Source organism: Saccostrea cucullata, unplaced genomic scaffold (genome assembly GCF_032062105.1).
Source record: "Saccostrea cucullata isolate Sc308-1 unplaced genomic scaffold, CSIRO_AGI_Scuc_v1 ctg907, whole genome shotgun sequence".
Classification (NCBI taxonomy): domain Eukaryota; kingdom Metazoa; phylum Mollusca; class Bivalvia; order Ostreida; family Ostreidae; genus Saccostrea; species Saccostrea cuccullata.
In genome coordinates, this window is record NW_026935419.1 from 186503 (window position 1) to 212859 (window position 26357).

At 34.6% G+C, this 26357-nt stretch overlaps 2 protein-coding genes across 2 annotated transcripts in view; one reads left to right on the top strand and one right to left on the bottom strand.

The window, feature by feature from the left end:
• Positions 1-26357, top strand: part of LOC134242768 (uncharacterized) — an 88072-nt gene that overhangs the window by 17643 nt on the left and 44072 nt on the right. Inside the window, exons 18-20 of the mRNA XM_062724890.1 lie at positions 14204-14393; positions 15438-15640; positions 25422-25615. Coding sequence (XP_062580874.1) covers positions 14204-14393; positions 15438-15640; positions 25422-25615 — 587 coding nt within the window. The remainder of the gene's footprint in view (positions 1-14203; positions 14394-15437; positions 15641-25421; positions 25616-26357) is intronic.
• LOC134242786 (uncharacterized) lies at positions 15750-17479 on the bottom strand. The gene has a single exon (XM_062724916.1). It carries the CDS (start codon positions 17388-17390, stop codon positions 15855-15857), a length of 1536 nt encoding a protein of 511 aa, XP_062580900.1. The 5' UTR covers positions 17391-17479; the 3' UTR covers positions 15750-15854.

Genomic DNA, 26357 nt, shown 5'->3' on the forward strand with positions numbered 1-26357 from the left:
CATGACCCCTGGGGATAGGGCGGGGCCACAGTGTAAGTTTAAATGTAAAGGACAATAAAGCCACAGATAGTCAAAGAAATATGCAAGCATCCTTAGTTAGTGTAGATTCAAGTTAATTGTTAAAATCATACCCTCTCCGTTTTAAAGATTGGTTGGGACCACTATTGGGTTTAAACTGTTCAATAATAAATTGATTTCTGCTTTTTTCCTAGCCACATTGCTCAGGTGAGCGATGTGGCCCATGGGCCTCTTGTTTGTTGATTGATAATTATAATGCCGTTCTCAAATTCTAGGTTTTGTAGCACATCAAACCTATCGTTAGTTTGTTATTGAATCCACTGTGTATTTAAACCCTTTTGGGCCTGTATTTCACAGCAAATGCAAAAAAGGAAAGAAATTCCGTCCACATGGTGAAATCTTTGAAACAATACATCAATATGTTTTATTCTTAGCTTTCTTTGCAAGTTTAAGCGTTCATCGGGTCATACCAGTGGTCATTAGAAACTTGGAAATCAAAATTCATGAAAGATAAAAAGCATGGTTTGCATGTCTTTCAATTAAGTGTCTGAAAACCATGTATTAATAAAAGTTGACCCAGTTCGTGAATTTTGATGGTCATATCATGACTATTCGTGATCAGATTTTTGTATTCGATTAAGACAACCCGTGTCGCACTAGTGTTAGATATGCGCATGCTCACTGATTGAACTCTAGTGATCTAAATAAAACATCTCGTGTTGTTTAGTGTTTGTATAAATATGGCGGGGATAACAGTATATTCCCTGTATATCTCCTCTTTATTAGGGTGTTGCTAAAACGCTGAACGGAAAACGGAACGGAAAATTAATGTAAAGCAAATAACCTAGATTTGATATAAATCACACATAAAAAGCAATATTCATGATATAAAAGGCACCGAGCTAATTAAATATTATCGTAAAATACGATGTATTCATGAATCTGATGCACCCCTCAGAACTGGCACATGTACATGCGATGGTCAAAAAATATAGTCTGTGAGATATGTACTAATTAGACTCAAATCCAGAGTATCCCTGAAGGTTTCGTTCAAATTGATTTTTTTTAAGAAAGCTCATTCATAAACAAAAAAAAATGAAATAGGCGGAAGGAAAAAAAATACTAGGATATACATACATGTATCTGTAAAGACAAAAAAGCATGCACCCGTTTTGACATTCAGATTATGCATGCAGTGGCGTATCCAAGAATCTTGAAGGGGGGGGCAGTTTGGGGTCGGAATAGGTGCCATCAGCAATTAAAATATGAACATAAGAAAAAAAGTTCTTGCAAAGGAATTTAACAGCGTGTTCAACTGTTTTCTTTAGTTGCAATTTTCCAGATATGAGAGGAAAAACAGGGAAACTCAAAATGTTTACGGGGTCATTCATACCCATCCACCACCTCCAAACACACTTTAACTTTATTGACTGTACAGATGATACATAAATTTTGCCACAGTTAAGATTTATGACTCTATCTATATATCCAGGGTTTTAATAGATAGAAAGTAGCTCTATTTTGTATAAAATTTTAACAGTTTTACACTCTAGGTGTTTATCCGAGCTTGCCGGAGAGGGGTACTCTAGCAGTAATCTTAAGATATTTTTTTTTAGATTTTATTTCTCATGATTCATTTTTTATTTTATGATTCATTTAGCAGAGGCGTAGTCACAAACTTAAAAGTGGGGGGCTCAACTCTTTGACAAGCAAAAAAAAAAAAAAAAAGGTCATCAGACGGCTTTAATGAGGGGGCACCAGCATACAGTACCTAAGTTTTCTGTAGTATTCTATATATTGCCAACCCTCCAACCCCCAATTCCAAAGACTTAAGGCCATGTGTGTTAAATAAAGAAGTATTAAGATGTACAACATGCATGTAATATCCATGGGAATATAGGATATGTAATACGGGGGTATGGCATGAAATAATATCAGTCATATCACACTTTGAATGGTGGGGCCTAGGAGACGAAGCCCCTGGAAGCTCCTGAGTTTTTGTGTAATTTAATAGTAAAACCAGAAACAAAAATAGTGGCATTGGATGTAAAAATAAAAGAGTGCTAATGAATCAGCAAAATTAAATAATTAAAAATCCGGAGGTTTGACAAAACTTACTTTGTGACTATGTTTTATACAAGACATGGGATACAGCAAATAAATAATGACTTTCAGATGTCAACATAAGGGGTAGCTTGTGATTCTCATTTAATTTTGTTAGATAACAGATGCTGAGTGAAACAGAAACGTCTAAACTTAAATTCATGACCTGCACTCCCTATCCCAAACTTGCGAACACAAGAGGTCTTGACAGATTTAATTACTATATTACATTTCTATATTATACAACTATTACTTCAAGAGAAATGCTTACTCAGTTGTTGTTGAAAATAAAAAAAAAATGCCATAAAATGAGGTTTTATATTATTTCAACATAGCTGTGATTTTGCTCTTCACTGAAAATTGGGGGGGGGGGCACAGACATACTCTTGCCCCCCCCCCCGCCCCGATCTGAAAGTAAGGGGGGGGGGCTAGTGCCCCCGCTGCCCCCCCCCCCTGTACTACGCCTATGTTTAGATATCAAGTGTTTGCCTCCCTTTTTCCAGACATAAGGTTTTCACTATAGAAATGTTCATTGAAACCCCCAACACTTTCTGTTAAATTGATGTAGTAAGTTAGTGTAAAAATAAATACTGAAAGAAGTTTGAGTTGGAATTTCCCCCCCCCCCCCTTCCGAATAGAACAATTGTTTTCTTTTTTTCGCTTGTCCAGTTCTTTTCGGGTACTAGTAAATTGATTGTTTCTTCACCGACGACCCCCCTTTCGAAAGCGATGCTACGTCACTGCTATGTCAGTGGTTTTCGTGAATAAGAGACTTAACATGGCTATAATCAACTTGCACTTATTAATGAGGGATTAAATATGCATAAGTTTACCGTTTCTGATAAAATTTGTGTATTTTAAATGAGTTATTTTCCGTTTTCCGTTACGCGTTTTAGCAACATCCCTCTTATTAAGATAAAAAAAAAGTAGAATGAGAATGTCTTCACATACATACATGTCAATAGTATTAAACATTATTGTGACATACCATCGTTTTTGAAGGGGAGGGGGGGGGGGCAGGCCAGAGAAAAAAATAACGAAACTCCTATTTAGTTAGAGGAGGGGGATGTAGGTCCCACTTCCTTCAGCACCAAATATTATTCATACAAGACGACTTCACCCTTGCTTGGCTTTACTGTAGCAAAAAGGGGGAGGAAGCTATCGGTGGTCTTTCAATGAAGATTTTTTAAAAGTAAAGAGATGTTTGGGGAAAAAAAGTGTGGGGAGCGCTTCCGCCAGCTGCTACTTGCCTGTATTCTCTCCCACGTAACATTTTGCACGGGTTATAATAATTGGTCAGAAAGGTACCATAGCTGACATTTTTCATTAATATATTATTAGTCATAGGATGTGAGAGACATATACTTTTACCAAAAAATGTGACGCCGGTTGGAAAGAAAACTTGAGCTAATGTGTTTATTTCATGGTATTACATTTAATTTTGAGTCTGTAAAAATAATGTTCAATATTTCAACAAAATTAAAAAAAAAAAATACGCATGAAATTGTTCAAATTGTTCAATAATTATTATGATTGTAATTTAAGGCTGAGAAGGTAATTTCTATATACTTATAACATTTATTGTAAACAAAGAATCGGTTGGTTCTGGGGACCCGACCTCCATATTTATAAGATTACATTGTAATACATGCATTTAACTGTAATTGCTCTCACATTCGATCCTGTAATTATCTGAAAACTGAATTATTATTAATAATAATTTAACTTCATATAAGGTAATTAACACGACATATCTATGCTGAGATTGTTAAACCTATAAAAATAATTTCTATTAGTAAATCAATATGCATCTATTAGACATTTTTGTAATCAAGGGGCCATTTTTACAAAAGAACTTACACCTAAGACCAAAATTTAATCCTGCGATTTTATTCTTCTTGAAAAGAATTTAGAATAAAACAGGTCCCAGGGGTTTGAGCAACAATTAAAGGCAGATTTTTAAAAAAAAAAAAAAAAAAAAAAAGCTGGATAAACTTCTTTATTTTTTAAAAAAAAAATTAAAAACTGTCAATGATAACACAACAGTATATTTTAACAGGTCTGGACGATTTCTGAATAAGGAAGTCAAGAACGATAACTGTGAATTGCTATTAATACACGGAATAAACAAGGCACTAATCCTTCTGACCAATCAGATAACAGCATTTAGACAAACCCATGAGAAAATAAATAAAACACATGCTTTTTAAGTTTTTTGCTCAAAAGATTTTTTTAGAACAAACTTTTTGTAAACTTTATGCGCATTTGGGAATAATATAATATTTATGACAATTCTACCGTGAACAAACACGACTTGAAAGCATAGAATACGTTTTAAGTGGGATAAAAAAAATCTGTCTCTGGGAGGTAGCAATCCCAAAAGTTTAACTTACGTTAAAAATATGATATAAATACGTTAAATTTCCAGCTTTTAGAGCCTGACATAAAAATCTTACCGAAAAGATATCAGTCTTTATCATTTTTGAATGTTTATTACAGAATAGTCCATGCAGTTTCTGATATTGGGATAAAACGCATTCATGTATAATTACAGGATTCTCTTTTCTCCACGTTATACGCCTTTCCTTATGCCCATTTAAAGTCTGCATAGCTAAGTATTCGGCGCTCATGAAACCCGTGATAATTTAAAACTATATGTGTATAGTCCATACGATAAACACTTGTGTGAGTTGATCTATACACATGGAATTTAAGCATTATCGATGAAAATCGGACGGCTAAGCAAAATTATATTTACCATCATATAATATACACTGGTAAATGTTATAATTGAACTTGATAAAAACTTGTTGGTGCGATCTATACCTCTGTAAACGATTACATGTACATTCTATCGTGCATTATTATTTTTTTCTTTACCGAAATGAAAATGTCAAGGTTGTTCACGGTAAAAATGTGGGGAATACCTTATTCTTCAAAAGTTTTCATCTTACTTCTTCAGATTTTTTGTTAAAAAAATCTTTTTGAAGAAAAAAACAAAAGCACATGTTATCTTTTTGTTCTTTTAAAATATGTATTGGGGTGTGTAAAAATGCTGTTGTCTGATTGGACAGAAAAATAATAACGTGTACTTGATGTACATTTATAGCAACTTTCGGTTATCGTTCTTGACTTCCATATTTAGAAATCGTCCAGACCTGTTTAAGGTTGACCTAAAAACTAAAAAAAAAAAAAGAAAGAAAGAAAGAAAGAAAATAGGAGGGATATCAAAATTATAATGTAGACTTTTTCATTGACATTGTAAATTTCTAATACAAACACTGACAAATTTATGCAGAAACAGTTTTCGCATTGACAATGCGACTTCACTTCCCGCCAGTTCTTTCACCTGTTACTCCAGGTAAACTGAGGAGTATACTCACGTAACACGGGTTGATCACCCGTGTCGAAGATAGGTTGTTTTATTTACAACTCTAGTGACTCGTGTAACCCGTGTCGCTTAATCGAATATACCCGTAAAGATCGAGCAATATTGACCCAAAGCCTTTGTAATGCATGATTTTGCGGTGTGCTATATCTAAAACAGAACAGAAAAGTAATTCATGTGCTTTTTTTCCTAGAAATTGCAGCAAATTTATTTAAATGTCAACCAATTTACGGAGGATGCTTTGAATGAGTACTCCATGTGTTAGGGTGTTGTAATGTATCGATGTAATATACCACCTGCTCTTGTGGAATGCCCGATGATGGTGTTTTAAATAAACTCTTTCTTTTTTTAGCTCACCCGAGCTGAAAGCTAAATTGAGCTTTTTTATCACCTATTGTCGGACCTCCGTACGTCCGTCTATAAACTTTTCATATTTTCAACTTCTCAAGAACCACTGGACCAATTTTAATTAATATTGGTACAGAGTATCCTTACATAAAGGGGAGTTTAATGTATTTTAAAAAGGCTAAGTCCCTTTACAAGGATCGATATTAAAGAAAAGATACAAATACGAAGGGGTCATTAAAAAATCTTCTTTTTAAGAGCTATTGTGCCAAAAAGCTGAACCTTAGAGGAAAAACATCCTAGCGTAAAGTTTATTCTAAATTGTTGAAATCATGACCCCCGGGGTTAGTGGATCACAATAGGTAATCAAAATTAACACTGAAATTTAAATGAGAATCCTTTCAAAAATCTACTGAAAATACCAAAACTTGTTTGGAAGCGTTTTGGGTAGTGTAGATTCTTCATTGTAAGAACAATGACCCCCGGGAGTAGGGTTTGGCAACAGTAGGTAATGAAAGTTTTACATGAATGAAATGTATAGGACAAATCTTCAAAAGATATTAGGAAGAACCACTTAACCAAAAAAAGCTGAAACTTGTATAGAAGCATCCTGGGGTAGTGTAGATTCTAAATTGTTCACATCATGCCCCATCGGAGAAAGGGTGGCACCAGAATTTATTTAAAAAAAAGGGAACCTGGTGAAGAACATCAGGGCCAAAGTTACCCAGGAGAGCGATATATGGCTGATGGGCCTATTGCTAGCAAAGATTTAAAAATCGGACATATTTTTGTCTTGTTTTTAAATTTTTAGAATTTGCAATGAAACATGAAATAAAATGCTGAGAAAGTGACCTCAGATTTAGTACTCTCTATAACAACTGGTATTTCACTTGTTTACAATTTTTATGGATAGTTGGTGGATAATTTACTTGGCATGTAGTATGGAGATTGACAACCACTCATGCCTCATCAGCAAGTCAGATAAAAAACATGCAGACAAAAATGAATGAAAAACCAAAAATTAAAAAAAAAAAACAGAAAAAACTTCTTTGTTCCTCCTTCAAATCAATCCTATACCAAAAATGTGAAGTATCTATCTTTTCCTATTGAAATACATGCGAAATCAAAACTGTTTATCATAAAAATTTTCTCCTTACCGTAATCGTCGATATATGGCTGAAATATTACCGATTCAGCGTAAATCATTAATCAACTAGTGCTTATTGTAACGGGGACCGTTACAGATGTTCCCCAAACGCTCCCAAACTCCCTTTTGGTGCCATATTCCCTGGAAGCTTCATTAAATTAGACAAACTCGATGCATTTGAGACTTAAAAACGTTTACCCAGAAGTGTACAAAGTTCATTCAAATTTTAGCATTGCACGCGTGCGCATGTGAGTGCATGTGCGTAATGACCATATCATCTTGTCTACACAATCTATATATTTTAATATACTTAATATTAAAGTATTTAATCCATATTAAGTATTAAAAAGATACGCTCATTCAATTGTTTTTTTTTATTTTGCTCATTTCACGTGCACGCACGTGCATACATGAGCATGGTGACCATACCTTCTTGTAGATGTCCGTTACATCTATCTATGTTCTAAATCCCATCCCGTTTGGTTGAAAACCAAGGGAGTTATAGCTGTTTAAAGTTTCAGCCAATCAGATTGCCGTGCACGTACATGCACATGTATGCATGTGCATGGTGACCATATTTTCTTGTAGTAGTCCAGTATATCTATCTATGTTCCAAATCCCATCCTGTTTGGTTGAAAATCAAGGGAGTTATAGCTATTTAAAGTTTAAGCCAATCAGATTGCAGCGCACGTGCATGCACGTGTTTTCATGATAATTGCTATATATCATGTTGTAGGATATCCTAATGCATGGCTATTTTCAAAATTTCAAAGGATTTCGTCAAAAAACAAGAAAGATATTGAGACTTAAGTTTCAGCCAATCAGAGCAAAGCGCACGTGCATGCGCGTGAGATTTTGCTATTTCGACCATGTCATATTGTCTATGCTACTAATATATCCTTATATTATAAGTTTCAAAGAATTTCATCAAAAATTTAAAAAGTTACGCCTATATCAATAAATCGGTCATTACACATGTTGCACGTGCACGCTCTTGCAAGCACGTGCGCGCAAAATGACCTTCGTTCCGCAAATCTACATAACATGTCTACTGACCCTAAAAACATTTCACCTTAGTCGGATGTATAGTTTACGAGATCATTCCCGGACAAAAAAGTACCCAGGAAGAAGAAGAAGAAGAAAAATAATAATAACTAGTGCTAATTGTAACGGGGACCGTTACAGATGTTCCCCAAACGCTCCCCAACTCCCTTTTGGTGCCATATTCCCTATAAGCATCATTAAATAAGACAACCTCTATGCATTTGAAACTTTAACAACGTTAAACTTTACTCTGAAGTGTACCGATTTCATCCAAATTTTAGCATTGCACGCGTGCGCATGTGAATGCACGTGCGTAATGACTACATAATCTTGTCTTCACAACCTATAGATTTTAATATACTAAATATCAAAGTATTTAATCCAAAAGTATTAAAAAATACGCTAATTCAAATGTATTTTAGTTTTACTCATTTTACGTGCACACACATGCTCACATGAGCATGGCGACCATACCTTCTTGTAGAAGTCCATTATATCTATCCATGTTCCAAATCCCATCCTGTTTGGTTGAAAACCAAGGGAGTTATAGCTGTTCAAAGTTTCAGCCAATCAGATTGCAGCGCACGTGTATGCACGCGTTTTCATGATAATTGCTATATATCTTATTGTAAGATATCCTAATACATGCCTATGTTTAAAATTTCAAAGGATTTCGTCAAAAAACAAGAAAGATATTGAGACTTTAGTTTCAGCCAATCAGAGCGAAGCGCACGTGCATGCGTGTGAGATCTTGCTTTTTTGACCATGTCATCTTGTCTATGCTTCTAATATATACTTCTAATATGAGTTTTAAAGCATATCATCAATAATTTAAATAGTTACGTCTGTATCAATTATATTGGACATTTCTCGTGTTGCACGTGCGAGCTCTTGCAAGCACACGTGCATGCACATGCTTTCATGATATTTCTTTTATTACGGGCTGTAGATCTCCCTAATGTATGACTATGTTCAAAATTTCAAAAGATTTTAACAAAAAACAAGAAAGATATAGAGACTTTAGTTTCAGCCAATCAGAGCGAAGCGCACGTGCTTGCACGTGCGATCTTGCTATTTTGACCATGTCATCTTGTGCATACTACTCATATATCCTTACATTATGAGTTTCAAAACATTTCGTCTAAAATTAGAAAAGTTACGGTTATATCCATTATATATTGGTCATTTCAAGTTTTGCACGTGCGCGCTCTTGCAAGCACGTGCGCGCAAAATGACCTTGATTCCGCAAATCTACATAACATGCCTACTTACCCTAAAAAGGTTTCACCTAAGTCAAATGTGTAGTTTACAAGATCACTCGCGGACAAAATTTTCCCAGGAAGAAAAATAATAATAACTAGGGCTAATTGTAACGGGCACCGTTACAGATGTTCCCCAAACGCTCCCCAACTCCCTTTTGTGCCATATTCTCTGTAAGCTTCATTAAATAAGACAAACGCGATACATTTTAGATTTTAACAAAGTTTTCCCAGAAGTATTCAATTTCAGCATTGCACACATGCGCATTTGAATGCATGTGCGTAATGACCAAATCATCTTGTCTACACTATTCACACACTTTAATATACTAAATATTACAGCATTTAATCCAAAAATATGTTTAATCTAGTGTATTTGTAATTTTACTCATTTCACGTGCACGCACGTGCATGCATATGCAAGACGACCATACCCTTTTGTAGGAGTCTATAATGTCTATCTATGTTCTGAATCCCATCCTGTTTGGTTGAAAAACAAGGGAGTTACAGCCATTTAAAGTTCAAGCCAATCAGATTGCAGCGCACGTGCATGCGCGTGATTTGATGAAAATTATTATGTATCATATTGTAGGATATCCTAAAGCATGCATATGTTTTAAATTTCAAAGTATTTCGTCAAAAAACAAAAAAGATATTGAGATTTTTGTTTCAGCCAATCAGAGAAAAGTACACGTGCAAACACGTGCATGCATGTGCATGATGACTACACCATCTTGTAGGAGTCTATTATATCTGTCTATGTTCTAAATCCCATCCTGTTTTGTTGAAAAACAAGGGAGTTATAGCCATTTAAAGATTTAGCCAATCAGATTGCAGCGCACGTGCATGCGCGTGATTTCATGACAATTGCTATATATCATATTGCAGGACATCCTAAAGTATGCCCATGTTTAAAATTTCATAGCAAATTGTCAAAAAACAGAAAAGATATTGAGATTTTCGTTTCAGCCAATCAGAGCGAAGCACACGTGCATGCACGTGAGTTCGTGCTAATTTGACAGTGTCACATTCTCTACACTATTAATATATCTTTATATAATGAGTTTCAAATCATTTCATTAAAAAATGTAAAAGTTATAGCTATTTTAAGTATATAAGTCAATTCACGTGTGGCACGCGCCCGCACGTGCATGCGTATGCGCGCAAAATGACCTTCGTTCCGCACACCTACACTACACACCCATTAACCCTAAAAAGGTTTTAGGTCAGTTGGGTGAACAGTGTCTGAGAACACTCGCGGACAAAAAAGTACCGGAGAACAAAGAAGAAAAAAAAGAATAATAATAATAAGAAACCGAGTAAAAACAATATGTTCCCAAACTCCGTTTGGGGAACATAATAAGAATAATAATAATAAGAAACAGAGTAAAAACAATATGTTCCCCAACTTCGTTTGGGGAACATAATAATAACTAGTGCTAATTGTAACGGGGACCGTTACAGATGTTCCCCAAACGCTCCCCAACTCCCTTTTGGTGCCATATTCCCTGTAAGCTTCATTAAATAAGACAAAGTCGATGCATTTGAGACTTTAACAACGTTTACCCAGAAGTGTACAAAGTTCATTCAAATTTTAGCATTGCACGCGTGTGCATGTGAATGCATGTGCGTAATGACTATATCATCTTGTCTACACAATCTATATATTTAAATATACTAAATATTAAAGTATTTAATCCCAAAGTATTGAAAAGATACGCTCATTCAAGTGTTTTTTTGATTTTGCTCATTTCACATGCACGCACGTGCATACACAGGGCCGTAACTAGGGGTAAAAGATAGCGGAGGCGGGGGTTTGGGGGCCGCCGATTGAGGCCCCAAAGATCGGGGGGTGCGGGGGGCGAAGCCCCTCGAAGCAAAAAAATTGCTTCAAACGGCTCAATTTTGGACCATTTCCTTGATTTTGAGAATGCTTACCACTTTATTATATTACCTATTTATGTACTATTTTGGATAGATATGATCAAATAAATTTCAATCGTAATTTTAACTTCTGAATGTAAATATAAACAATGATAAATACGAAACTGACTTTTCCCAAGAAAAAGATAAAATTATTTAAGTCAATAGGGGTATCTGGGAAGATCGTACCCGTCGATTCATTCTGAATAGTTTTCACTGTACTAAATGCAGTTCTAAAATGATCGATCGCCGTAGTTCGAATTTCGCTATGGGACATGGGGACTGGTCCTTCGGATGAGACCGCATAAAGTTAACCGAAGCCCCGTGTCACAGCTGTGGCACGATAAAGATCCCTCTCTGCTCAAAGGCCCTGAACGCCGAGCATAGGTAATGGTGACACTCACTGGATAGCTGAAAAATTGCTCAGGTGGCTATAATCAAACAAATAAATGCTCAATCTTGATCCAGCTGCTTGTGTTGTGTTTCTTATTTCCAAAAAAAAAAAATGAAAATCTAGAGGAGGCAATTGCCTCCGTTGCCTCAATGGTAGTTACGGCCCTGATACATGAGCATGGTAACCATATCTTCTTGTAGATGTCCATTACATCTATCTATGTTCTAAATCTCACCCCGTTTGGTTGAAAACAAAGGGAGTTATAGCTGTTAAAGTTTCAGCCAATCAGATTGCAGCACACGAACATGTGTGCATGTGCATGGTGACCATATTTTCTTGTAGTAGTTCAGTATATCTATCTATGTTCCAAATCCCATCCTGTTTGGTTGAAAATCAAGGGAGTTATAGCTATTTAAAGTTTAAGCCAATCAGATTGCAGCGCACGTGCATGCACGTGTTTTCATGATAATTGCTATATATCATATTGTAGTATATACTAATGCATGGCTATTTTCAAAATTTCAAAGGATTTCGTCAACAAAAAAAGAAAGATATTGATACTTTAGTTTCAGCCAATCAGAACGAAGCGCACGTGCATGCGCGTGAGATCTTGCTATTTTGACCATGTCATATTGTCTATGCTTCTAATATATCCTTATATTATAAGTTTCAAAGCATTTCATCAAAAATTTTAAAAGTTACGCCTATATCAATTAAATCGGTCATTTCACATGTTGCACGTGCACGCTCTTGCAAGCACGTGCGCGCAAAATGACCTTCGTTCCGCAAATCTACATAACATGTCTACTGACCCTAAAAACATTTCACCTTAGTCGGATGTATAGTTTACGAGATCATTCCCGGACAAAAAAGTACCCAGGAAGAAGAAGAAAAATAATAATAATAATAATAATAATAATAATAAGAAACAGAGTAAAAACAATATGTTCCCCAACTTCGTTTGGGGAACATAATAATAATAATAAGAAACAGAGTAAAAACAATATGTTCCCCAACTTCGTTTGGGGAACATAATAAGAATAACTAGTGCTAATTGTAACGGGGACCGTTACAGATGTTCCCCAAACGCTCCCCAACTCCCTTTTATTGTCATATTCCCTGTAAGCGTAATTAAATAAGACAAACTCTATGCATTTGAGACTTTAATAACGTTTACCCAAAAGTGTACTATGTTCATTTAAATTTTATCATTGCACACTTGCACATGTGAATGCATGTGCGTAATGACCATATCATATTGTCTACACAATCTATATATTTTAATATGCTAAATATTAAAGTATTTAATATAAAAGTATAAAAAAAAAACAAAACGCTCATTCAAGTGTATTTTTAATTTTACCCATTTCACGTGCACGCAAGTGCATACATGAGCATGGTGACCATACCTTCTTGTATAAGTCCATTACATCTATCTATGTTCTAAATCTCACCCCGTTTGGTTCAAAACCAAGGGAGTTATAGCTGTTTAAAGTTTTAGCCAATCAGATTGCAGCGCACGTACACGCACATGCAATGCATGCATGTGCATGGTGATCATACCTTCTTGTAGAAGTCCATTATATATCTCTATGCTCCAAATCCAATCCTGTTTGGTTGAAAACCAAGGGAGTTAAAGCTGTTTAAAGTTTCAGCCAATCAGATTGCAGCGCACGTACACGCACGTGTATTTATTTTAACAATATTTTATTCACAGATGTTATTGTGAATAGGATTGGGCAGCAGGCGCAGCCTATTTTAGCCCTCTCCCTACATTTAGGTCAAGGTACAAAACAAATAGTGATAATAAAAGAATGTGCAAAAGAAGAGAGAAAAAATACAAACAAAAGTGAACAAAGTAACGTGTATGCATGTGCATGGTGACCATACCTTCTTGTAGAAGTCCATTATATATATCTATGTTCCAAATCCCATCCTGTTTGGTTGAAAACCGAGGGAGTTATAACTATTTAAAGTTTCAGCCAATCAGATTGCAGTGCACGTGCTTACACGTGTTTTCATGATAATTGCTATATATTTTATTGTAGGATATCCTAATACATGCCTATGTTTAAAATTTCAAAGGATTTCGTCAAAAAACAAGAAAGATATCGAGACTTTAGTTTCAGCCAATCAGAGCAAAGCGCTTGTGCATGTGCGTGAGATCTTGCTATTTTGACCATGTCATCTTGTCTATGCTACTAATATATCATTACAATATGAGTTTCAACGCATTTCATCAAAAATTGAGAAAGTAAGTCTATATCAATTATATTGATCATTTTTGTGTTGCACGTGCGCGCAAAATGACCTTGACTAGGCAAATCTACATAACATGTCTACTAACCCTAAAAAGGTTTTACCTACATCGGATGAACAGTTTACAAGATCATTCCCGGACAAAAAAGTACCCAGGAAGAAGAAGAAGAAAAATAATAATAATAAGAAACAGAGTAAAAACAATATGTTCCCCAACTTCGTTTGGGGAACATAATAAGAAACAGAGTAAAAACAATATGTTCCCCAACTTCGTTTGGGGAACATAATCAATCCTTTCCATAATTGTTATGATTCTTTTTTAGACCACCAAGACGAGTTAATCGCCATTGCTGTTGTTTTGTCTACAGCCCTATTTGTAGTTCTCTTTGTGTTGTGTTATGCACTGAAGAGAATGAAGCAGAAGAAAATGTCATCTTTAGATAACCACCTTTTGTTTGGCGAATCCAACCCCAACAACGCGTACAGTCAGATTGAAAGGGCAATGCTCACTGCGTATGTATACTAGTGCATCAATATAGTATTGTTAAAAAAAACCCAAATAACATTTATTGACTCTGCATGCTTTCTTGTATTTTTGCACAAAATCTTATCGAAAAATTGACATAGGAACAGTGTTTAATGGCGTCATTACCAAGATTTACGTCGCCCACGTGACGTAGTGATTAGAGCTTTTGTTTTTGAGTCGTGCAATAAGGAGTTGATCCTTAAGTCGCGGTTTTGAATCCCCACTGCGGAACGTAGAGACCTGATCATGAGAATGATTAAACAGAGGTCACGCGTCTGAGAAGTTGCTATCATGAAAAAGATCCGTCACTGCTCAATGGGCTCGAGTGAGTGTCAAGTAAAGGCTTAAATTTGCAGCCCTCTCCTCGAACAAGTGGTTAAAAGTTCTCAAGAGGGACGTTAAGCAACAAACAAACAGAAAAACCAAGATTGACTCAAATAACCATAATAGTATTATAAATATAAGGGAAAAAATAAACAAGAGTAATAGTAAAAGATATTATTCAGTCGTAGACTCTTGCTCAAGAGTTAGGTCCTCATGGTATTGCAGATCTACGGAACATATCGATCGGATTCTTTTGCCGTACCCGGTATATAAACAATGAACTACCTAAAGTCAATGCCAAATTACACTAATGAAATACGTAAAAGAGGTCAACCTATAGAAATCCTTTTATCCTTGAAATAAAGCATTCCTGTATTTAATTGCCTATGATATCATAAAATACAATTCTGAAAACTCTTTGATTCAATATTCTGCTTCATTACATCCACAACCAAGATAAAAGAGTCCTGACCCGAACATTTAAATATAAAAATTAAGGATACAATGTTTTGATTCACCGAAAGGGAAGAAATAATTAAATACTTCAATGAAATAAAATTGTAAAATAACATCAGAGTTATTAATAAATGTTTATGACATTTTTTTGATCTCATAACTGTTTATAATGAAAACCATAATGTCATGCAAAACATACGCATATTTTTTATATTGACATTAGCATGTAAAGGAAAAAAAATTATTTACAGAACTACTCTAACAGTTGTTGCTGACAAATGGGAGATACCACACAATTGTGTTCGTATCGGTCGGATGCTGGGAAGCGGGGCATTTGGTTATGTTTTGAAGGGCCGTGTCAGTCGAAGCATATTACAACACAGGGGTATCAAAATACCGTTTGATCCTGTGAAAAAGAAATCATATGTGCCAGTGGCGGTCAAGTTGATGCAAGGTAAGAAAATTCATGCATATTGTTCTTCCAAAACAGTGAAGCCAAACATCCACTAAAATTTAATTTCAATACATTTAGTAGGACATTGTTCATACAAAACCTGAGAAGTTTATATTAATATGAAAGATAAGTGAACTTTACTAAAATGAACTGCTAAGTTTGATAAAATGTAACTGCCCAAATTTAATTTTTCTTCTGGAATATTATTTAACATTTATTCTGGAAGAGGACATTTAAGATGTACAAGTTGTGAAGCATCATCGTTCTCAGAACATTTGCACCCAATCCATATCGTATCCTTTGAATCGCAATGGATTCCAAACGGCCGAAAAATATTGTTTACTTTTCCAATCTCGAGCAAACCTCGAAAACCGCCATCTTTCGTCAATATGTGTATCCTGCTGAAGTATTCATCCGACAGTATGATGTTCCCTTTACTATCATGTGTCAAAGCACTCAGATCACAATTTGGTGAATCTGTTGTATGCTGTCCATTATAAACAAATCTTTTCCCGCCATTTTTGTTGAAGACAATCAACCTGCCTTTATGCATACCAATGACGTCAACCACGCAGATGTCCCTGTTAACATTTTCTATCACGCTCTGTGGCATGGTAAAGTACCTCTGTTTATTATCAGTATCTTTTTCAATTACCATGGCCCTCTCTCTGTCTGCAGAATACTTGACAACTTGTCGCACGCTAGCTTCGTTCAGATGGTAGCTGTAATCGTTGAGTAAACACACAAAAATTTCGTCCTTTTCGTTGACGTAGATACCCAACGGAATAAGGTGATATGTATCAATATAAATGGAAGCTTCATACAACTTATTCATAGTTGTTATCATACCCTGACCTGCACAGGAAAAAATGAGATCCCCGGATGATAGAAGAGAGATGTTTATGGGTTGAAACTCTGTTAACCGGTATCGATCCTTCTTCAAAAGTTGACCGTTGTCCTTTTCTTCCAATAGGTATATTCTATCGGTTTTGGAATAACCAATCCAAACTTCATGATCATTTAATGGACAAACAGTTTCTATTTTGCCTAAACGGATTTGAAATTTAGACAAAACTTCAGGTTCAGGAAGCAAAAATCCCAGGAAGTCAGATGAGGAATGAGGAGCTACGTCAAAAAGTAAATTTCCTAGGATAATTTCTTTGTTTTCCTCACTAAGGGCTAGTTGTCGGAATTCAACGGATTCTTTATTATCAATCGTTGCTGCATCAACTTCTTTTTCCAGATTTGCCTCAATTTGAGCAAACATTTTCGCATTTTTTTCAGACTCTAGACTTGACATTAACGTTTGGATCTTATCCTTTCTATTGGCTAATTTATTTACAATACTGCCAACTCTAGAAATATCTAAAGATTCTTCTGTACTCAGCCCTTGGTCCAACAATTGTTTTTCATCTCTCAATCTCCGTTCAGTCTGTTCAAATCGATCATTGACGGTTTTTCTTAAATTTGAAAATTCTAATTGCCTTGATTTCTTAAGCTCATTTAGCCATGCAATCTTTTCCTCGAGTTGACTGTAAGTCTCTTTTGCGCACTGTGTTTTTGTGTCTTTATCACCTGGTGTTTCTTGACATCCAACACTCTGGAAAGAATTAGCATGATCCCTATGCTCCTTAGACACAGCACAATCTCCGCAAATATTGTACTTACAGGTCCCACAGAACAAAACAGCGTCTTGTTTCTTTGAGTGATTCTTTCCAGCACATTCATATTTCCTTATTTTGGACGCCATGTTTCCAACTGTTCTACATCATGTCCATCGCCGCATAAATTTAGTTTTTCGTGTGAAACAGGTAGAGAATGCTTATAAGAGGCTTAATATAATTTCTGTTTGCCTCTGGAAGTGGAGAAAAGTGAACCTTTGATCGATTCACGGTCCTACCGTAACTCTGATAAATGTTGGTGAAATAACAAATGCACTGGTAAACAAACCAAATATTTCCACCATTTTTAAATGCCCAAATGGTGTTCTAATCAGTGTTTTGAAAGCTATCCAACAATTCAAGACATGAAGCAGTGCCTTTTTTCATATATTGGAAGTCAAATAATTTTCTTAATTGTTGTTTATGGAAATAATTTTCATTATTATTATTATTTAATTATTTTAACGTAGGTGCCTACTCAGGTTTTCAAGACAGGTACATCTTTCTGGATCATGGGATATTTCGAACAATCTCATTTAAAAATTCTTAACTTAGTATCTTTTGTTTTTGAAAGCAATCAAGTTAAATCTGCATCCATCCCCTCTGTTCCTGAGTATTTTTAAAATCAACTCATATAATTTCATACCTTTCAGAAACATGTACCAATAAAATAAAAATAACAACCAGGTAAAAGTTAAATGAATGAACTTTTACAGTTTATTTTCTTAACCTTTATAGCGTTTGCTAATTTTTAATAAAACTAATGAAATTGACAGAAAGATTTTGTTTTATTTCATTAAATCAAAAAATATGGTGTTTACTAAAATTCAATACAATGTGAACTCATCCAAGACTAAATGAAGAAAAAAAAATAATTTAAGCGTATTCATATTTCACTCTAAGAAGGTGAGATGAAGAGTTTTCGTTTCGAACCATTTTGCAGTCTACCCACAAAAATCCTCCGGAATCAATGGCAAGTGCAAAAGGGAAGTAAATACCATCTGATGACGTCATCAGGAACTGAATAAAATGTCCGTCTGGTGACAAGATATGAATTCTATGATACACAAAGTCTGACAAGAAGAGGCGTCCTGAATTGTCATTACGAACCAGACCAAAATCACAGGGCTTTGCGGCAGTAGTTTTATCTTTGCCATCGTAGATAAAGCGTTGTTCAAATTTCTTATTGAAAACCATCAGTCGAACCTTGCCTCCACTCTGCATATCGACAACACACACATCTTCGTTGATATTTTCGATAACACTGTGAGGATAGCTGAATAATTTTTTGCCCTTAGAATTGAATTCTAGTCGTCCTCTTTCTTCTCCTTCCATTGTCATCTTGATTATACGAACAGGACACTTCGGATGCCGATGGGCATGGACCTTGCCTGATAGAGTTACATACAAATCACCAGATTTGCAAACACACATACCTTGGGGAAACATTGGCTTCATGTTGAGAACTGATATAAACGTTCCATTCTTGTCTATTCGGGTTATACTTTGCCCTTCTTCGTAAGATATCATTAACTCTGTACTTGGTAAGGACACTATATCTGTAACTTTATAATCGAAAACCGTTGTTTTTGATATCATATTGTCTTCTACCTCTATATGAAACAAAGAATTGGATGTAACATCTCCAAACCAACACCTATACTCGTTTACAGGGCATATTGCGTTTATCCATTGCAAATGTGTTGGAAAATTTGACAGAATAGTTGTGGTAAGCTTAGGGACTTTTGGTCTTGCTTGTCTGACATTCTTTTCGTTTTCTTTAGGTAGCCTTTTTACACCAAGAAAGTTAGAACCTTTGGTGGATGAAGAAAATGTTACTCCATTCAGGTTTTTTCGAGGAATCTGTTCAAATATATTTGTTGGCATTTGATCATTTTCAATACTGGTATTAGTTTGATATGTTTGACTGGCTTCCTTTTTGTTATCTCCACTTTGCATTAATTTTACGGTCGTTTCCATAGAGCTCATTCCGGAAAAAGAAATACCACCCTGCTGCATTTTCATGGAATCCCCGTTTGCATTCAGTCCTGGCCACATCTCCTGACTGACAAAAGGGTCAGAAAATTCAGCCACCCGCCTTCTTTCTCTGTGTGACATATCTCCTAGTTCACTGTCCTGAATATCTTCCACTGTAATTGGACTTCCACTGGAAGTTGAGCCATCTCTGCTGTCTATTTTTATATTAGTTACCTGTGGAAGCAAATTTCCAGAAAGTTCTGGTTTCTTGTCTCCATCGTCTATACTTAAGGATCGTCGACCTTTGATCAATTTTCCAGAAAGTTTCTTTCTTGGCTTATTTTCATTTGGTAATGTTTTCTTTCCTATTGATATCTGGTTCTCGTTTGAGAGAGCTTCGGTTACTTCTTTAATTTCTCGTTCTTTCTCTTTTTCTTCTGAAATCACAATCTCTACAGCTCCCTGAATTTTCAGGATTTTGTGATTACCATATCTACGTGATTTTTGATGGATTGCTTTGCAGCGGTCACAAGTTATTTTATCGCAGACGACACACATCCATTCTACACGATTATTACTAGAACAAAAGTCACAGGTTGTAACTTTTTTGGGTTTGCCTGAATACGACAACATTGTCACACTTTAACACAAACGCAGATTTTATCACTTGCTGTAAAACACAAGGGAGCCCCGATCACAATCATATCTAAAAGTAAACAAGGTATTTGCACGATTCTTTACAGGTTTAACTTCCAGCCCATTACCAGACGTGTACACAATGTAATTTAAGTTCATTTTACACTTTACCAGTCGCCTGTGACGTCTTAATACAACTGACGGACTTTTAACACAAAGAAGGGTTTATTTAGCTAATTAACCCATTAATCCCATTCTTTAAATCAAAAGTCATCACGAAACATGCCTTCTTCCACTCAGCGCTGTAGAATCAATATCTGTTATTATTGATATCTTGATCCTACCTATCAATACAAGGCGTTATCTTTGTTTACATGTATGGCTTTCTTACTTTTAATATACACAGAATTTAAAATTCAAATTTAAATTTATTTCAACGTTTAAATAATCCATGGGTATACACTGTTTACATTTGGCTTACAAAAGTTTATATAGCTATCGATTTATTTATTACTGGATAATAAAGTAGACTTAATGCTTTGCAAATTTCCTATCTGAACATTGTAAGCACGGTTTTCTTCTTTCAGATTTCTTTGAAGGACTTAGAAAAGAAACACGGCATATAATAAAAGTATATTCAAAAGGATAAAAACCACTGGACATAACTTGCAGATAAAATTATGGGATCGTCCAGAAGCTTTACCTTTTTTAATATTAAGAATAGTAAGATTTTTAGAAAACCTGCACACAAAAAGAGAGGCAACTCTTTCATTTCACAGATATAGCCTGTCGCTGTACATATCTACCATGATGCTTTCTAGGTTACCTAAGTTACTCATTAGACCTATTGCCGGCTGTCTGGTCATTTTCAGCTTCTTCTTTAGAGCAGCTGAATAAATTTTAACCACTTTTAGTACATGTGAAAAAATCCACGGATAGATATGAACAAAATATAGTTTATTTTGTGGTATCTATCTCTCTTTGACCTAAGGAATGTAATTAAAACAATCATAATTAAGGCCTTTTAAAAACAACTCTACAGTTATACTCTGCAGGACATCAGGCAAACGGATGGCATGATTATTTTAAGCAATAACCTTTCTAATAAAACGGTTAAATAATCCTGAATTTAAAGTTCAGACTCAAATCTAGGACTAAGTTACAGTTTTTTTTTAAATTCATATATTCTGTTGGACATCAAATAGTCAAACTCTTTGCCTTACAGTACATGTAATTAGTACTTAGGCCTGTAAAACAATGTGACATTCATGGACCCTGGGTGTTTGGATAAGGATTCACTTGGGATGGTTCTAAATGATTCATATTTATGACCTCGTTTTATTTTTCTCACCTAGGTTTCCAGTTTATGACTTTATTGCAATGAATTGTAAAGCTTGTTGATATAAATTCAAAACGAAAAAATAGTAATAAAGGTTTCCAGTTTGAAAAAAATATTGCAATGAATTGTATATAGCTTTTGTTGATTTTTTAAAATATATATAATTTATATAAAAACTGGTATGATGAAAATTAAAACTTTCCTATTTGTAAGCATTATGTGTCCAGTGGTTAGGAGCCTAAAAAGAAAATCAGGATCGACATGCTGAATCGGGATTCTTTAGAATTTTCTTTAAAAATTATATGTATTCGCCACGATAAAGCACCGTTTAATACTGTAGATTCCTAATTATTAGCGAGGAATTAATCATCGCGTAATTTTGCGAGAAGCATTAAATGCGAAATTAAGTTACTCGCTTTTTAGGTCAACTCAGGCGACCTATTGCTATCCGTTTTCGTCTGCCGTCGTACGGCGTGAGTTGTGTGTTAACATTTGAACATTTTCAGCTTCTTCTCTGCAACCGCTCAACCAATTTCAACCAATTTTAGCACAAAACATCTATGGTTTAAGGGGAACAAAAATTGTGAATTTCATGGTCCTTGCCCCCCCCCCCCTGGGGCCTGAGGGGTTAGGCCAAAACCATTAAAATTAGTTCAATCTTTAAAAAACTTCTTCTTTACTCCTGGATATCAAGCAGTCAAACTGTTGGCATGATTGTAATGAGCATTGAGTCCTCTACCAAAATTGTGAAATTCATGGCCCCAAGGTCAGGGGTTCTAGTGCTAGGACAGGGCTATTAATTCTTCTTCTCTGCTTCTGTGTATAAAATAAACTTAGTACATAGTTATGATGAGCAAGAGTGCCTCTTCCAAAACTGTGATATTTATGGCCCCAGGGTCAGGGGTTCTAGTGTTTGGGCGGGGCTGTATTGATTATATAGTGAAAATGCATTAATTCTTTGAAAATCTTCTTCTCTGCTCCTGGGTAATAAATAAACCAACTTATTACATAGTTATGATAAGCAAGAGTGCCTCTTCCAAAATAATGAATTTTATGTCCCCAGGGTCAGGGGTTCTGGTGTTAGGGTGGGGCTCTATTGATTATATAGTGAAAATGCATTAATACCTTGAAAATCTTCTTTGCTCCTGGGTATTAAATAAACCAACTGATTACATAGTTATGATAAACAAGAGTGCCTCTTTCAAAATTGTGAATTTTATGGCCCCAGGGTCAGGGGTTCTAATGTTAAAAGTGGGGCTCAATTGATTCTATAGTGAAAATGCATTAATTCTTTGAAAATATTCTTCTCTGCTTCTGGGTATTTAATAGACTAACTAAGTACATAGTTATGATGAGCAAGAGTGCCTCTTCCAAAATTGTGAATGTTATGGCCCCAGGTTTAGGAGTTCTGGTGTTAGGGCGGACTCTATTGATTATTTATATAGTGAAAATACATTAAATCTTTGTAACTAAACTAAGCAATTGCTAAGTGTATAGTTTTGATGAGCAATGGTGCTTCTTTCAAAATTGTAAATGCCATAGCATCTAGCTTAAAACGTGAACCAAATTCAATCATTTAAAAGTTGTTGCATGATGCTCAGGTGACCTAGAAGGCCCATGGGCCTTTTGTATTTTTATGGTGCTAAATTCCATGCAAATTCTCCTGATCAATTGTTCATTCGCGAATAATTATTTTCTGCCGATTTGACGTTTAAGAGCTATTTCGCGATAATAAGTACTCGCGAAAAATAAGGAATTTACAGTATGTGAAATACGGAGTGGATCATAGTGATAGTGATATGTTGAAAAATCCCTTAAAAATCCCTCAGAAAGAGCAAAAAAGTTAATTGTGATGTAGCAAGTGAAAAAGCATTCTCAAATAATTGGATTTTCGTAAATTGGGTCACACTCTTCTTTTTCTTACCACAAAGTACCTAACCCAATATCAGGCAATCCCAACTTATTTTTCTGTAAATCGTTCTTATACTTTAACAACAAAGAAGTTTTCTGATTATTGTGGTTTCTGATTATTCGTTCCAGACGTGCTTCGTCGAACGTCTTTACTGTAAACCATTCATTCTTCTAAAATTGTCTCAATACATCTTAGACTTTACAGAGGATACATCAACTTCCGATTAAGCTTATAGTTAGACCAGTGGTACTTGCTCTGTTGTATGAGACAAGTATGTTGTACAAACAAAGCTAGTCTATAGCTCATATTGTACACTATAATCTTCATCGGAAGTTGATATATGGTATCCTGTGTATTACCAACCACATTTTGATATCCACTATATACAACTTGTTTGAATCTCTGAACTTTGTATATATATAATTTATGAATAAACATCCCTAAAAATCATAAAAGATGAAATTGAGGAAAAAAGGAGTGATCCCATATGACATCCGTAAAGATGCAGAGAGAGAGAGAGAGAGAGAGAGAGAGAGAGAGAGAGAGATGCCACCAGAAATTTACGTTCATATAAACAGTCTTAAAAACATGAAGGGCGTATCCATTCATGAGATCGAAGATAGAGTGTTCAGAATACTAAGTGTCCAAGTTAGGTGTGATTTATCGACTCTTGTGTTTGCGGGAGAGAGGGCGACATAAGTGGTGGGCCAGGTGTTTGTAATCATAGGCTGATGGATGGCCCTTAATGGTGAACAGTAGTCATGGCATGACTATTAATGTGTTCATAAACATTTTCATCACATTTGATGTAATTAACACCCAAACGAGCTCTCGTCAATTACAGTTTTGGAATCTTCATTGACTTGTCCTCTGGAATGTAGAAAATATTTTATTGTTGAAATTTTTTAATTTAATTAAATTTTTAGATTATATAATTACTGGCAACTGTGTTTTATTCAGTGTTTTATTATGTGTGTGGTTTCAACATTTTTTGTTGTCATATTGACGAAATTTTAATGAAATGAATAGACACTTTTGCACTCAATATATTCTAAAAGTATTCTGAAATAATGTCATTCTGAAAATGGAACATTTTCCAAGAAATGTTTCTGAAGCCCAAATTGAAATTAAATCTAGAATATTTGACATTGGTTTTAAAAAATATATACATATAATTATATAAATATAAGTTCTATTATTTTAAATTATAATTAAAGTAGGATTCTTCTCTGTTTCTGACTAGATATAATATTCAATGTACATTTGCTTATATCTCTTATATACTTAGATGTAAGAAATTTAAAAGATTATATTTTTCTTTTCTCATCACAATTGTACAACTTGAAATAGATACAGTAAACTGAGTTTGAAATCTGGCAGGGACTATATTTTTGATGGAATGGAATTGGCGTATGAAAATATCTTTTTTTCTGATTCTCAAAATTATTAAAGAACAATGAATTTAGTTATAATTTTTAAACAATCAAAAACTTGAAAATAATTTTCAAATACATGTATTAATTAAATTGTTAATAAGGGATAAAGTTTTAAAATATACCAAAGAAATATGATTTTCTAAACAAAAAACTTCCAATCTAAATACATACATGAGCAGAAATTCCGTTGAGAATGTTTTTTTCTTCTCTCCTGGTAAACGATCAAATCTTTTTGTATCATTTTGTATCTCCAATGACTTCTTTACCATATGTGAAAATAAGAAAAATTTGAATATAGGTCGTACATATTATTAATTAAAATACCTAAAATTGAATAAAAAAATAGAGCAAAAACGGATATAAGCCAAAAATCCTATTTTTTGGTGTTAAACTATTTATGTCCATTGGGTAATCTTATAGACCCTATATGGTAATATCTTTTTACGTAAGGAGAAAAACATTTGATCTTTTGAAAAAGAAGTTATCACTTACTTGGATGCAATATTTTTTTTCTAATTCTTAAAGTCCAAGGAAAAGGTAATGACCTTCACCTTTTACCTTGCTTCCAATATAAGACGGTCAAAACTAATATAACTGATACCATCCCTTAGTGAGTGATATTGTCTTCTTGATTCTGTGAAAATTTTATTAATTTTTAAAACCAAGAAATGTATTTATGTATGAGGAAAATCCCACGTTAAATCTAGAACATTTTTATGATACAGAAGCTAAAAACGGTAGTATCTTAGTTTTCTTTAATACTTAAATTAATGAAATTGTACACATCTTGGAATTCTTATTAGTAACGTTTTTGTTTTAGAGGGAGCATCAGAAACAAAGAAGGAAGAATTTTTAAAGGAAATTCGAATAATGAAGGGTATTGGGTATCACAGGAATGTGATAAGTATGTTGGCCTGCTGTACATTGAATGACCCCATCTGTCTGATAGTGGAGCATGCAGCACAAGGGGACATGTTGTCTTATCTCAGAAACATAAGACAAAATATACAAAAGGTTAGTCTACTGTACACTGTAAATAAGATCTTCGTGAAAAACCAACTTTGAAACTAGTCAACTATGCTTCATTTTAAACATTTTAACAAGCAAATTTGGTTGGATGGTTGAATCACGTGTTCGAAAAATTATGATATATCATTGGCTGCTCAGATATGGAAATCCTTCAAAATGTTTTACTTCGTCCCTCATCATCCTCAAGGTGAACATGGAAACATCAGTGATAACTTGAACAAACTTTAAAGCAATCAACCAATGCGTTTATATCAACCTCATTGCCATATATATGGCGTTGAAATATTGTTAATTGTATTCTTTTCTTTTCTTTTTTGATAGATCTACATTTTCTTTAGAAACACAACAATAAATACTATGAACAAAATATACCACTTGGTGGGCATATTTTTGTAAGCAAGTTTAAAACCACCAAAGGCAACAAAAATATCTCTCTCTCCTCTGGATAATTTGATTAGTTCTGATTATATGTGTGTTTAAAAATTATAGTTCATTAAGTACTCTTTATTTTTTTCTGTAGATTCGGGAGAGAATTGTTTCATTGTGTATATAAAACCACAAGAGAGATCAAATAAACCATTATCTTGGTATTTAAGTGACTTAGCAATTGTTAGATTTTAACAATTGTAAGATTTTGTATGACCAATCTTTGTTTCAAAAGATGCAGAGGAATAAATGTATACCACGGAAGCAAAAATGCATAAAAAATCCAAGAACATTTTTAATT